Here is a 13,941-nt window from a genome sequence, read left to right as displayed (position 1 = left end):
GGAATCCGAGGGGTAACTTTTTCACACAGAGGGCGGTGGGTGATGGAACGAGCTGCCAGGGGAGGTAGTTGAGGCTGGGACTATCCCAACATTTAAGAAACAGTTGGACAGGTACATGGATAGGACAGGTTTGGAGGGATATGGACCAAGTGAGGCAAGTGGGACTAGAGTAGTTGGGACAATGTTGGCCGGTGTGGGTGAGTTGGGCCGAAGAGCCTGTTTCAACACTGTATCACTCTGTGACTATCACTCCAAAGACGTTCGGGTTTGTAGGCTAATTGTCTTTGTTAAAATTCTAAATTGTCTCTGGCGTGTGTAGGGTAGTGTTAATGTGCGGGTGACCACTGGTCATCACGGGCTTGGTGGGCCGAAGGGCCTGTTTCTGCGCTGTATGTCCAAGGTAAAGATATGGGCCAAATGCGGGCAGGTGGGATCCGTGTAGAAGGGGCATCTTGGTCGGTATGGACGAGTTGGGCCGAAGGGCCTGTGTCCGCCCCCTAGTCTCTAAACTAAAAATCACAAACTAACTACACACAGATAAGGACATAATAATCAGGCCAATAAAGTCATAATAATAACTATTCATAGTGCAAAATCAAAGTCCATGGTGCAAATCCAAAGACGTGGTCAGGAAACATGTTCCCGATGTTGGGGGAGTCCAGAACCAGGGGCCACAGTTTAAGAATAAGGAGTAAGTCATTTAGAACAGAGACGAGGAAACACTTTTTCTCACGGAGAGTGGTGAGTCTGTGGAATTCTCTGCCTCAGAGGGCGGTGGAGGCAGGTTCTCTGGAAGCTTTCAAGAGAGAGCTAGACAGGGCTCTTAAAAATAGCGGAGTCAGGGGATATGGGGAGAAGGCAGGAACGGGGTACTGATTGGGGATGATCAGCCATGATCACATTGTATGGCGGTGCTGGCTCGAAGGGCTGAATGGCCTACTCCTGCACCTGTTGTCTATTGTCTATTGACCCACGAGGGCTCACTGACTCACTGACCCACCAGGCTCCACTGACCCACCAGGCTCCACTGACCCACCAGGCTGCACTGACCCACTGACCCACCAGGCCCCACTGACTCACGAGGCCCCGCTGACCCACTGACCCACCAGGCCCCACTGACCCACAAGGCCCCACCGATCCACTGACCCACCAGGCTTCACTGATCCACTAGGCCCCACTGACCCACTAGGCCCCACTGACCCACTAGGCCGCACTGACCCACCAGGCTCCACTGACCCACCAGGCTCCACTGACCCACCAGGCTGCACTGACCCACTGACCCACCAGGCCCCACTGACTCACGAGGCCCCGCTGACCCACTGACCCACCAGGCCCCACTGACCCACAAGGCCCCACCGACCCACTGACCCACCAGGCTTCACTGATCCACTAGGCCCCACTGACCCACTAGGCCCCACTGACCCACTAGGCCGCACTGACCCACCAGGCCCCACTGACCCACTAGGCCCCACTGACCCACTAGGCCCCACTGATCCACTAGGCCCCACTGACCCACTAGGCCCCACTGACCCACTAGGCCCCACTGACCCACTAGGCCCCACTGATCCACTAGGCCCCACTGATCCACTAGGCCCCACTGACCTGCGAGGCTCCACCGCCCAACTTCTCTGTGGCATCCCGGGAGACGTGGGGTTTCAGAGGTCGAGGTGACAAAATGTTTAGCGGGGAGACCATGGGAAGGATTGTGGTGGCATCAAAGTCGATCTCCCCGGACAAGAGATTATTCATAGTTCAACGATTCTTTACTGTTGTAGTCATACAGCACGGAAACAGGCACTCCAACCAGCTTACCCAATTCCCAGCTACATTAGTCCCACCCACCTGCCTGCATTTGGCCCATATCCCTCTAAACCTGACCTATCCATGTGCCAGAGAGAGCAACAGCGGAAATTGGAGGAACAGCACCTCATATTCCATCTGGGGACCTTGCGTCCGGATGGCATTAACATTGAATTCTCCCAATTTTGTTAGTCCTTGCTGTCTCCTCCCCTTCCTCAACCCTCTAGCTGTCTCCTCCCACCCTCCCATCCGCCCGCCCTCGGGCTCCTCCTCCTCCTCCCCTTTTCCTTCCTTCTCCCCCCCACCCACCCCCCATCAGTCTGAAGAAGGGTTTCGGCCCGAAACGTTGCCTATTTCCTTCGCTCCATAGATGCTGCTGCACCCGCTGAGTTTCCCCAGCAATTTTGTGTACCTACCATTTTTACTTTGTCTTTTGTCGTTTCCAGGTTATAAAACAACTTGTACAAGATGACGGGCAGGTCTACACTATTCATGTCGTGGCAACTAATGTTACGTACAAGGTACAAGTGGCTGCATTCACCAAAACGGGAGTTGGACCGTACAGCAAACCACTGCATGTGTTCATTGCAAGTCATGGTAAATACTGCTGTGTGTGGTGTCAAATAGCAATGTTGCTGGTGAAGTGGAATTCAGGCGTAGGAGAGGGACATAGGTTCAAGGTGAAGGGGAAACGATTTAATAGGAATCTGAGGGGTAACCTTTTCACACAGAGGGTGGTGGGTGTATGGAACAAGCTGCCAGAGGAGGTAGTAGAGGCTGGGACTATTCCAAAGTTTAAGAAACAGTTAGACAGGCACATGGATAGGACAGGTTTGGAAGGATATGGACCAAACGCAGGCAAGTGGGACTAGTGTAGCTGGGACATGTTGGCCGGTGTGGGCAAGTTGGGCCGAAGGGCCTGTTTCACACTGTATCAATCCATGATACTATGAGAGGGACAAATACAGGGGATTAAGTGTGTCATACCTGACCTTCTTTGAGTTATTTGAGATTGGATCAATTTTGATTTTCAACTATTCTTATAACATCTGTTTAGTTTAGTTTTCAATTTAAAGATACCGCGCGGAAACAGGCCCTTCGGCCCACCGGGTCCGCGCTGACCAGCGATCCCCACATATTAACACTATCCGACACCCACTAGGAACAATTTTTACATTCACCGAGCCAATTCACCTACAAACCTGTACGTCTTTGGAGTGTGGGGAGGAAACCGAAGATCTCGGGAAAAACCCACGCAGGTCACGGGGAGAACGTACAAACTCCGTACAGACAGCACCCGTAGTCGGGATGGAACCTGGGTGTCCGGCGCCGCATTCGCTGTAAGGCAGCAACTCTACCGCTGCACCACCGTGACTGCCCTGGGCCTCCTCCACTGTCAGAGTGAGGCCACACACAAACTAATGGAACAGAACCTCATATTTCAAGGGTAGATTACAACACAACACCATGAACATTGAATGTTCCAATTTTAGGTATTCTCTGACTACCATCCCCCTCGACCTCCTTTTCCTCCCCCATCCCCCTCTCCCCTCCCGTTTCTCCCCTCACCCCTCCTCTGCTCCATTTGGACTCCCACATTGCTTTTCCCTCCCGCCCGCTCCTTGTCTCCATCTGGCTTCACAATCCGCAAGTCTTCAAACCTCATACATCATCTCCCCTTATCTCTGGCATTTGATCCAACTATCTTCCTATCAAAAACCTCCTTAGCATGTCCACCTGTTACGTGCCATACATTGTCCTGCCACACCCCAGGATAGCACGGTAGAGTTGCTGCCACACAGCGCCAGAGACCCGGGTTTGATCCTGACAACGGGTGCTGTCTGTACAGAGTTTGTACGTTCTCCCCGTGACCTGTGTGGGTTTTCTCCAGGTGCTCTGGTTTACTCCCACACTCTAAAGACGTGCAGGTTTGTAGGTCAACTAGCTTTGGTAAATTGTTCCCAGGGTATAGGGTAGGGTAGAACCAGTGTACGGTGGAACGCTGGTCGGCGCGGACTCCAAACTAAATACGGCAGATGGACACAAAATGCTGGAGTAACTCAGCGGGACAGTCAGCACCTCTGGGTAGAAGGAATGGGTGACGTTTCGGGTCGAGACCCTTCTTCAGATACTGCACGGAAATAATCGTGTTTGAAGAAGGGCCTCGACCTGATACGTCACCTGTTCCGTTTCTCCAGAGATGCCGCCTGTCCCGCTGAGTTACTCCAGCATTTTGGTGTCTACCCTCGTAATACTCCAAGCGTGGCCTAACCACAGTCCTACAAAGCTGCATCACTTGTCTGATGAACATGGCTTGCTGAATGAACGCTACCCTTGTGGGACAATGGTAGATAAATAATCCGTGTTGAATCCAAAGCTACTTTCCTCCTCTTTGTTTGATTGTAGATGAGATGGTTCTGCCATTCTCCACTGCTACTGCTGCCGGTGACCGTAAAGATGATCATTCGATGACCGTCCTGATTGGAATAATTTGCGTCAGTGGCATAATTATCATTGCTGCAATCTTGTACACCGCGGTCAAAAGACGAGAGAAGGAGACACGCTTTGGGTTCGTATCTTTGCTTAAATACGCCATTTATTTTGCTTAACTTCATTTCTGAAAATTGCTTGTGGTGGAGAGAATTTAATTATTTGTAAGAAATCCGGGTCACAAGGAACTGCAGATGCTGGTCGACCAAAAAATACATAATGTGCTGGAGTAACTTGGCAGTAGCTGGTAGTACGACACTGTGGCGCAGCGGTAGAGTTGCTGCCTCACAGCACCAGAGACCCAGGTTTGATCCTGACTACGGGTGCTGTCTGTACGGAGTTTGCACGTTCTCCCTGTGACTGTGATGACTCCAGAACAAGGGGTCACAGTTTAAGGATAAGGGGGAAGTCTTTTAGGATCGAGATGAGAAAAACATTTTTCACACAGAGAGTGGTGAATCTGTGGAATTCTCTGCCACAGAAGGTAGTTGAGGCCAGTTCATTGGCTATATTTAAGAGGGAGTTAGATGTGGCTCTTGTGGCTAAAGGGATCAGGGGGTATGGAGAGAAGGCAGGTACAGGATACTGAGTTGGATGATTAGCCATAATCAGATTGAATGGCGGTGCAGGCTCGATGGGCCGAATGGCCTACTCCTACACCTATTGTCTATGTTCTATGTTTCTATGATTTTCTCTGGGTGCTCCGGTTTCCTCCCACACTATAAAGACGTGTGGGTTTGGAGGTTAATTTGGCTTCGACAAAAATAGTAAATTGTAGGGCCTGTTTTCACGCTGTATCTCTAATCTAAACTCAGCGGGTCAGGCAGCATCTCTGGAGAACATGGATAGGTGACGTTTCGAGTTGGGACCCTTCTTCATATAGATAATTTTGAAGAAGTGTCCCGACCCAAAACGTCACCTATCCATGTTCTCCAGAGATGTTGCCTGACCCGCTGAGTTACTCCAGTACATTATCTCTTTATTTTTGATTAAAAACTGGAGAGATTGAATAGACCAGGGTTTACTGTGTGTAATCTGGTAACATAGCAATTCCTATATCGATTTTGAATATTCAATAGACAACAGGTGCAGGAGTAGGTTATTCTTGCCCTTCGAGCCAGCACCGCCATTCAATATGATCATGGCTGATCTTCCACAATCAGTACCCCGTTCCTTCCTTCTCCCCATATCCCCTGACTCCGCTATCTTTAAGAGCCCTATCCAGCTCTCTCTTGAAAGCATCCAGAGAACCTGCCTCCACCTCTGAGGCAGAGAATTCCACAGACTCACCACTCTCTGGGAGAAAAAGTGTTTCCTTGTCTCCATTCTAAATGGCTTACTCCTTATTCTTAAACTGTGGCCCCTGGTTCTGGATTCCCCCAACATCGGGAACATGTTTCCTGCCTCCAGCATGTCCAAACCCCTAATAATTTTATATGTTTCAATGAGATGCCCTCTCATCCTTCTAAACTCCAGATGGCACAATGGGCTAAGTGTTCGGCTGGCAACCGGAAGGTAGCCGGTTCGAATCCCGCTTGGAGTGCATACTGTCGTTGTGTCCTTGGGCAAGACACTTCACCCACCTTTGCCTGTGTGTGAATGTGTGTGAGTGATTGGTGGTGGTCGGAGGGGCCGTAGGCGCAGATTGGCAGCCACGCTTCCGTCAGTCTGCCCCAGGGCAGCTGTGGCTACAGAAGTAGCTTACCACCATCGAGTGTGACTGAGGAGTGAATGAATAATGCGATGTAAAGCGCCTTGAGTAGTAGAAAGGCGCTATATAAATCCCATCCATTATTATTATTATTACAAGCCCAGCTGCTCCATTCTCTCAGCATATGTCATAAAACTATATATTCCAATTATTTTGAGATTAATATGCATAGAGTTGTAGTCATACAGCATGGACACAGGCCCTTCGACCAATTAATCCATGCCAACCAGACTGCCCCATCGAACCTCGTTCCAATTGCCTATTTAATTGTTTAAGTGTTTAATTGACGAATGAGAGTCTGTGGATTGTGGATTGTGGGTGAAATAGCATAGCAGTACGGTGGCGTGGTGATAGAGCAACTGCCTTACAGTGTCGGAGGGTGGGTTCGATCCTGACTACGGGTGCTGTCTGTACAGTTTGTACGTTCTCCCCGTGACCGCGTGGGTTTTCTCCGAGATCTTCGGTTTCCTCCCACACTTCAAAGACGTACAGGTTTGTAGGTTAATTGGCTTAGTATAAATGTAAATTGTCCCTAGTGTGTGTAAGGTAGTGTTAATGTGCGGGGATTGCAGATTGGCGCAGACTCGGTGGGCTGAAGGGCCTGTGTCCGCGCTGTATCTCTTAACTAAACAAAACAAAACAGAGGTCAATTGACTTAGAAGTTAGAATTTTGTAAGACTCCAAACACTGTTCTCGACAGAGAGAGCAAATCAACCTCACTTTGGAAAGCTTGGAGCAATGGTTGCGTAGAAATTAAAGACATTTCTGTTCTTGAGCCAACAAGAGTCTGGTGGCCTGAATGGGCCTACCTCTCTGCTGCAAACTTTTCAGTGTAGTTTAGTTTATTGTCACGTGTACCGAGGTACAGTGAAAAGCTTCAGTTGCGTGCTAACCAGTCAGCGGAAAGACAATACACGATTACCATCGGGCCGTCCACAGTGCACAAATACAGGACAAAGGGACTATCGTGAATAAGGTTCAGTGCAAGGTAAAGCCCTGTCTATATTTATGTTCAGACGCCAAATAATGAGTTGAGTGTCGGACAGTGTAGAAAGTTGTCAAAATATAAGCAGGATGTAGCTAAGTTACTGATATGGGCAGAGAACTAGCAGACAGGGTTTCATCCAGGCAAGGGTGGACTGTTGCATTAGGTAGAGTAGACCATCAGAAGCTTTTTTCCAGGTTGCCAAACTGAAATACAACAGGGCATATCTTTTTTAGTATAAAGATACAGCGTGGAAACAGGCCCTTCGGCCCACCGGGTCCGTGCCGACCAGCGATCCCCGCACATTTACACTACCCCACACCAGGGACAATTTACACTTATACCAAGCCAGTCAACCTACAAACCAGTACGTCTGCCACTCTGTCAAGAACTTGCCCCACACATCACCCTTCAACTTTAAAGCTACCTGTCCGGCACGGTGGCGCAGCGGTAGAGTTGCTGCCTTACAGCGCCGGAGACTCGGGTTCCATCTCTGTACGGAGTTAGTACGCTCTCCCCGTGACCTGCGTGGGTTTTCTTGGAGATCTTCGGTTATTGCTGAGCCGTGTGGTCTGGGTGGGCTGAAGGGCCTGTTTCCACGCTGTATCTAGACTAAATGAAACAAAATGAAAGAGATTACAACAAAGGCTTTCCTCCACCAATATTGTGCTTGGTTATCTTGTGTGCTGGAGAAAGGGTTTTCTGCAGGATAGCCTGATCAGGATTTCCTTCCAGTTTGATATCCGGTTACGCCTTCTGACTCTCTCCCTGCCAAGTGGTTTAGGAATTTCTACTTTGAGTTGAACTGCAGCAGCAAATCCAACTTTTCTTTCTGCTGCAATAACAGGTTAACTCATGAGCTGCCACCTGTGTCTGTGTAGACAATAGACAATAGGTACAGGAGTAGGCCATTCGGCCCTTCGATCCAGCACCGCCATTCAATGTGATCATGGCTGATCATCCCCAATCAGTACCCCGTTCCTGCCTTCTCCCCATATCCCCTGACTCCGCTATTTTTAAGAGCCCTATCTAGCTCTCCCTTGAAAGTATCCAGAGAACCGGCCTCCACCGCCCTCTGAGGCAGAGAATTCCACCATCCATCACATGGCAAGACAGTGCAGTAACTAGAACTCTTGCTAGAACTGTTTGGTTGGTGATTGTAAGGTACAAATTAGATAACAGAATAGCTCATGTTCATCAGTCATAGGACCGGAATTAGGCCATTCGGCCCATCAAGTCTACTCCGCCATTCAATCATGGCTGATCTATCTCTCCCCCATTTTCCTGCCTTCTCTCCATATCCTTTGACACCGGCACTAATCAAGAATCTGTCTATCGCTGCTGTGAAAACATCCATTGACTTGGCCTCCACAGCTGTCTGTGGCAATGAATTCCACAGATTCACCACCCTCTGGCTGAAGAAATTCCTCCTCATCTCCCTTCTAAAGGTAGGTCCTTTTATTCTGAGGCTTGTCAGTGGGACCCCTGCATCTCAGCAGCTAATTATTAAACACACTAGAGCAACTGATTGAGATTTATTCACCAGCACCTCGTTAGGTCACAGAAGGACAGGGCACAGTGAGTCATTCCAACAATTCCCAGTGCCAGCTTGAGGAACCAACCCCAGCTTCCCGATCGGCATGTTACTTGATACTGACTTTAGACGTTGGAGATACAGTGTGGAAACAGGCCCTTCGGCCCACTGGGTCTGTGCCAACCAGCAATCACCCCGTACACCAGCACCATCTTATACGCTAGGGACAATTTAACAATTTTACTGAAGCCAATTAACCTACAACCTGCACGTCTTTGGAGTGTGGGAAGAAACCGGAGCACCCGGAGAAAACCCACACGGTCACGGGGAGAACGTGCAAACTCCATACAGACAGCACCCGTGGCCAGGGGTCTTTGGCGCTGTAGGACAGCAACTTTACCGCTGCTCCACCATGCATTCATTAGTTTCTGGTTAAACCACCCCATCTCCACTTGCTCACGTCCCTAGTTAATTTTGGAATGGCACAAATTAATTCTTCTCCAGCAGCTAGTTTATAAAGTAATTGTTACCTTGGTGCCTTTTGTCTGTGCTCAATAATAGACGTTCCCTCTGTTCCCACCCCTTCTGCAACTTAAAGCACGTTTGAAAGGTTAAAGTTGGCCACATGTTTAAACTTCAAACCACGGATGTTGACTGGCTGAACAGTTTTTTTACTAAGGATTTAGACTTTACCACGGTGGCGCAGCGGTAGAGTTGCTGCCTTCAAGTGCCAGATACCAGGGTTCGATCCTGACTACGGGTGCTGTCTGACTGGAGTTTGTACGTTCTCCCCGTGACCACGTGGCTTTTCTCCGGGTGCTCTGGTTTCCTCCCACACTCCAAAGATGTGCAGGATTGCAGGCTAATTGCCTGGTGTGAATTAGATTGGTGTGTAGGATAGAACTACCGTCCAGGATATAGTTGGTCGGCACAGACTCGTTGGGCCGAAGGGCCTGTTTCCACACTGTATTTCTAAAACTACAAACTAAAAACTAAAATCTTTACTTTAGAATTGAGAGATACAGTGCAGAAACAGGCCCTTCGGCCCACCGTGCCCGCACCGACTAGCGATCACCCGATATGCTGGCACTGCCTTACACACTAGGGACAATTTTATTGAAGCCAATTAATCTACAAACTTGGACGTCTTTGGAGTGTGGGATGAAATCTGAGCATCCGGGGAAGTACTCCAGCACTCCAGACAAATAATCTGTCCAAAACAAGTGAGAGTCCACTTTAGTGTAGTGAGAGTCACGGGGAGAATGTAGAAACTCCGTATAGACAGCACCCGTAGTCAGGATCGAATCCTGATTTGGAGAAACAGCATAGAAACAGGCCCTTCGGCCCACCTGGTCCACGCCGACCAGCGGTCACCTCGTACACTAGCACTATCCTACACCCTAGGGATAATTTTTACAGAAACCAATTACCTACAAACCTGCATGTTTTTGGAGTGTGGGAGGAAACCAGAGCACCTGGAGAAAACCCACGCGGTCATAGGGAGAACGTACAAACTCTGTACAGACGGCACCCGTAGTCAGGATCGAACCCAGGTCTCTGACGCTGTGAGGCAGCAACTCTACCGCTGCACCACCGTGCTGCCCCATCTACATTGCTGGTACACAAGGTCTGTCATAGCATTAAGTTCACAATCTCAAACAAGATTGCGTAGGAGAGGAAAGCACTCGGTAGCTTTGAACAAATGGTCCTGTAAAAATGCACCTGTAAAATTCCATATCTAATATTGTTTGATTTTATATTTGCAGAATATACCATGAATATTTAATTAATATGCCCCTCATAAATTTCCCATCCAGTACAACTAAATTGAACAAACTGTCCACTACAGCTGACATTGTTTTCATTTTAATGGGATATGTTTAGTTTGTGACTTTTATTTCTCAAAAAAGAAAAGGTTATCTTGAAGATAGACACAAACTGCTGGAGTAACTCAGCGGGACAGGCAGCATCTCTGGAGAGAAGGCATGGGTGGCGATTCAGGTCGAGACCCTTCTTCAGACTGAGAGTCAGGGGAAAGGGAAACGAGAGATATAGGCGGTGATGTAGAGAGATATAGAACAAACGTATGAAAGATGTGCAAAAAAGTAACAATGATAAAGGAAACAGGCTATTGTTAGCTGTTTGCTAGGTGAGAACAAGAAGCTGGTGCAACTTGGGTCGGGGAGGGATGGAGAGAGAGGAAATGCTGGGATTACTTGAAGTTAGAGAAATCAATATTCATGCCACCGGGCTGCAATGTTTGTTTCTGGGGTGTTTGACGAGAGAATATTGATTCTCCACATAAAGCAGCTGACAGGTACAAGTTGGCCAGGGTTACGAACGCCTGACTTACGGATACTCTCAGGTACGACCGTGCTTCCATTATATAGTTAAATCCAAAAGCCAAGCACACCTAGCCTAGTTCAGTTTAGTTTATTGTCACGTGTACCGAGGTACAATGAAAAGCTTTTATGTTGCGGGCTGTCCAGTCAGCAGAAAGACAATACATGATTACAATCCAGCCGCCCACAGTGCACAGATACAGGATAAAGGGAGTAATGTTTAGTGCAAGATAAAGGCCAGTAAAGTCTGATTAAAAGTAGGCCGAGGGTCTCGAATGAGGTAGATGGGAGGTCAGGACCGCTCTCCAGTTGGTGACAGGATGCTTCAGTTTGTTCCAAAAAGAGTTTAGGTATTTCACTTTCCTTAAAATATATCAGTAGCTTTTGTGTTGCATTAACCGTGTAACATGGTACCCGGACGTGGCGCCAACGGACGAGAAGCCGAAGCAAAGAAGTCAAAGCCAAAAAACCGAACAAGTCCGAAAGTGAAACGCCAACAAACAGAAAGGGCGGGATGCCTAAAAGCCAACTAACCGAAAAACTGCGTCACCTAAAAGCAAACTTACCGAATGGCCGCTCTGTCGAAACGCCACCTACCCGAAAGGCGGCGTCGCCTACAGGCCAAAGGACCGACTGCCGCTCAACAGAAAAGTCCAATAACGGACATGACGTTGCCGGGGGGCGGGACGTGCCAGCGATTGGTCCAGACCACCGCGTCCATCACATCACTGTGAAGGCATGAACATTGTCCCAAACCTCCGCTCCACCCGACCCACAGCCCGCGGAGGGTGGCCGTGCGAGAGTGGGGGCTGTCCCGAGGGATGCGCACGTTCGGCCGCTTACAACTTGGTGCTCGACTTCTTTGCTTCGGCTTCTCGTCCGTCGGCACACGATGTAACACTATGCGTTTGATGGTGGTATTTTTCATTTCACAAATTGTGTTTTGTTGCTCATTAAGGAATGTATTCAGCGATGGAGATGACACAGAGCCGACTGTTCACTACACCGTGAAGAAAACCTATCTCCGACGCACGTTTGACCTAACACGTAAGATCAATATTTCCCATCTTGACCAGAGTTATGTGGCTGTAAAGCAGCTCCATCATGGTTAATGAAGGGCAATACGGCAGCACAGCGGTAGAGTTACTGCCCCACAGCGCCAGAGACCCGGCTTCCATCCTCACCTTGTGTGCACTCTGCGTGGAGTTTGCATGTTCTCCCCGTGACTGGGTGGGTTTCCTCTGGGAGCTCCGGTTTCCTCCCACATCCCAAAGATGTACAGGTTTGTAGGTTCATTGGCCTCTGTAAAATTGCCCCTGTGTGTGTAGGATAGAATTAATATAGTGGGTGATCGCTGGTCGGCGCAGACTGAAAACTAAACTAAGCCTAAACCTCACTAAAGGTTCCAGAAGTGGTTTCCACAAAGCTCTGTACACACATAGCAAGCCCCCCTTGTTCAGCTGAAAGCCAAGCAGTAACTTCAAGAAAGGCACGTTGAAAAGACATTGGGCAGGTCTAGTTTAGTTTAGTTTAGAGATACAGCGTGGAAACAGGCCCTTCGGCCCACCGGGTCCGCGCTGACCAGCGACCCCTGCACATTAACAATCCTACACACACCAGGGACAATTTACAATGTTACCAAGGCAATTAACCTACATTCCTGGTGTGTGGGGATGGAGTTCCCGCTCCGTGGGGATGGAGTGGGCGTGTCGTGCCGTGTTTGCCGGGACTGTCCTGGTGGGCTACTGAAGGGGGGGGCTGGTAGATTTGGTCACTCGCATGGAGACCATCTCCAGAGAGCCGGTAGTTGACGGTGGCCTGATACGATCCAACGTTCCAACACTTGTTCCCACAGTGGATCACCTGGGAATCCGGGAAGAGCTGAAAGAGAAGCTGCAGGATGTGATGACTGACAGGACTCTGCTGGTTCTGGGCAAGGTTCTAGGTGAAGGTGAGCTATGAAACCAAGCCAGAAAACGTACGCACACTCACACACACGCATGTAGCACCCTGAAGCACACACACACGCACTGAAGCACACACACATGTAGCACCCTGAAGCACACACACAGACACGCACACACTTACACTGGGACACACCCACTGAAGCACACAAACACAAGCATTGAAGCACACACACATGCACGTACACTTACACTGGGACACACACACACATTGAAGCACACACACACACACACACAGAAACACACACACACACACACGCACACACATACACTGAAGCGCGCACACACACACACACACACACTGAAGCGCACACACACATACACTGAAGCACACACATACACATTCAAGTACACACACTGAAGCACACACACATACACACACACTGGGACACATACATACACACACACTGGGACACACACATACACAGACACCGGGACACATGAATGCACAGAAACACATATGTAGAAGTGGGTTTCTCCCCTATGGCCACATGCAGCATCCCAGCTCCAGGCACCTTGCACTGTTGACATCTGACCTTTGTCAGAAACGTAGTGATTTGCCAGCTTCAGAACGGAAGGCTGCACTGACATGACATGCCAGGCAGTCGTGCTGTTGCATCCACTAATGCTGTTCTTGTACTGCTGTGTGCCCAGTGCCTGTGTGTTCATCATAAAGCATGTCAAATAACAACGCTGGCAGTACACCAAGTTCTGGACTGAGAGAGGAAGACTTTGTGAACATGAAGAAGTGTGTATTATAGACATGCAGTTATAGTTTAGTTACAGTTCAGTTTATTGTCACGTGTACCGAGGTTTTGTTGCATGCTAACCAGTCAGCAGCAAGACAATACATGATTACAACTACTATTTTCCATGCAGTAGTTAAGCATTGAACATTTCTGTGGATTCTTTAAGGTGAAAGAATTCTCAGCTAGTCTTGCCATCAAGTGTATGTTATGTCACGGAGTGATACAGTGTGGAAACAGGCCCTTCGGCCCAACTTGCCCACACTGGCCAACATGTCCCAGCTACACTACTCCCACCTGTCTGCATATGGCCCATATCCCTCGACACCTATCCTATCCACGTACCTGTTTCTTAAACCTTGTGATAGT

At 49.0% G+C, this 13,941-nt stretch overlaps 1 protein-coding gene across 1 annotated transcript in view; it reads left to right on the top strand.

Moving 5' to 3' along the window:
• Positions 1-13,941, top strand: part of mertk (MER proto-oncogene, tyrosine kinase) — a 171,480-nt gene that overhangs the window by 132,237 nt on the left and 25,302 nt on the right. The window contains exons 9-12 of the mRNA XM_033020527.1: positions 2,247-2,397; positions 4,207-4,369; positions 11,821-11,909; positions 12,718-12,813. Coding sequence (XP_032876418.1) covers positions 2,247-2,397; positions 4,207-4,369; positions 11,821-11,909; positions 12,718-12,813 — 499 coding nt within the window. The remainder of the gene's footprint in view (positions 1-2,246; positions 2,398-4,206; positions 4,370-11,820; positions 11,910-12,717; positions 12,814-13,941) is intronic.

Source organism: Amblyraja radiata, chromosome 5 (genome assembly GCF_010909765.2).
Source record: "Amblyraja radiata isolate CabotCenter1 chromosome 5, sAmbRad1.1.pri, whole genome shotgun sequence".
NCBI classification, from domain to species: Eukaryota; Metazoa; Chordata; class Chondrichthyes; order Rajiformes; family Rajidae; genus Amblyraja; species Amblyraja radiata.
Note: the sequence above shows the minus strand (reverse complement) of the source record. Positions and strands in the feature narration are given on the sequence as shown.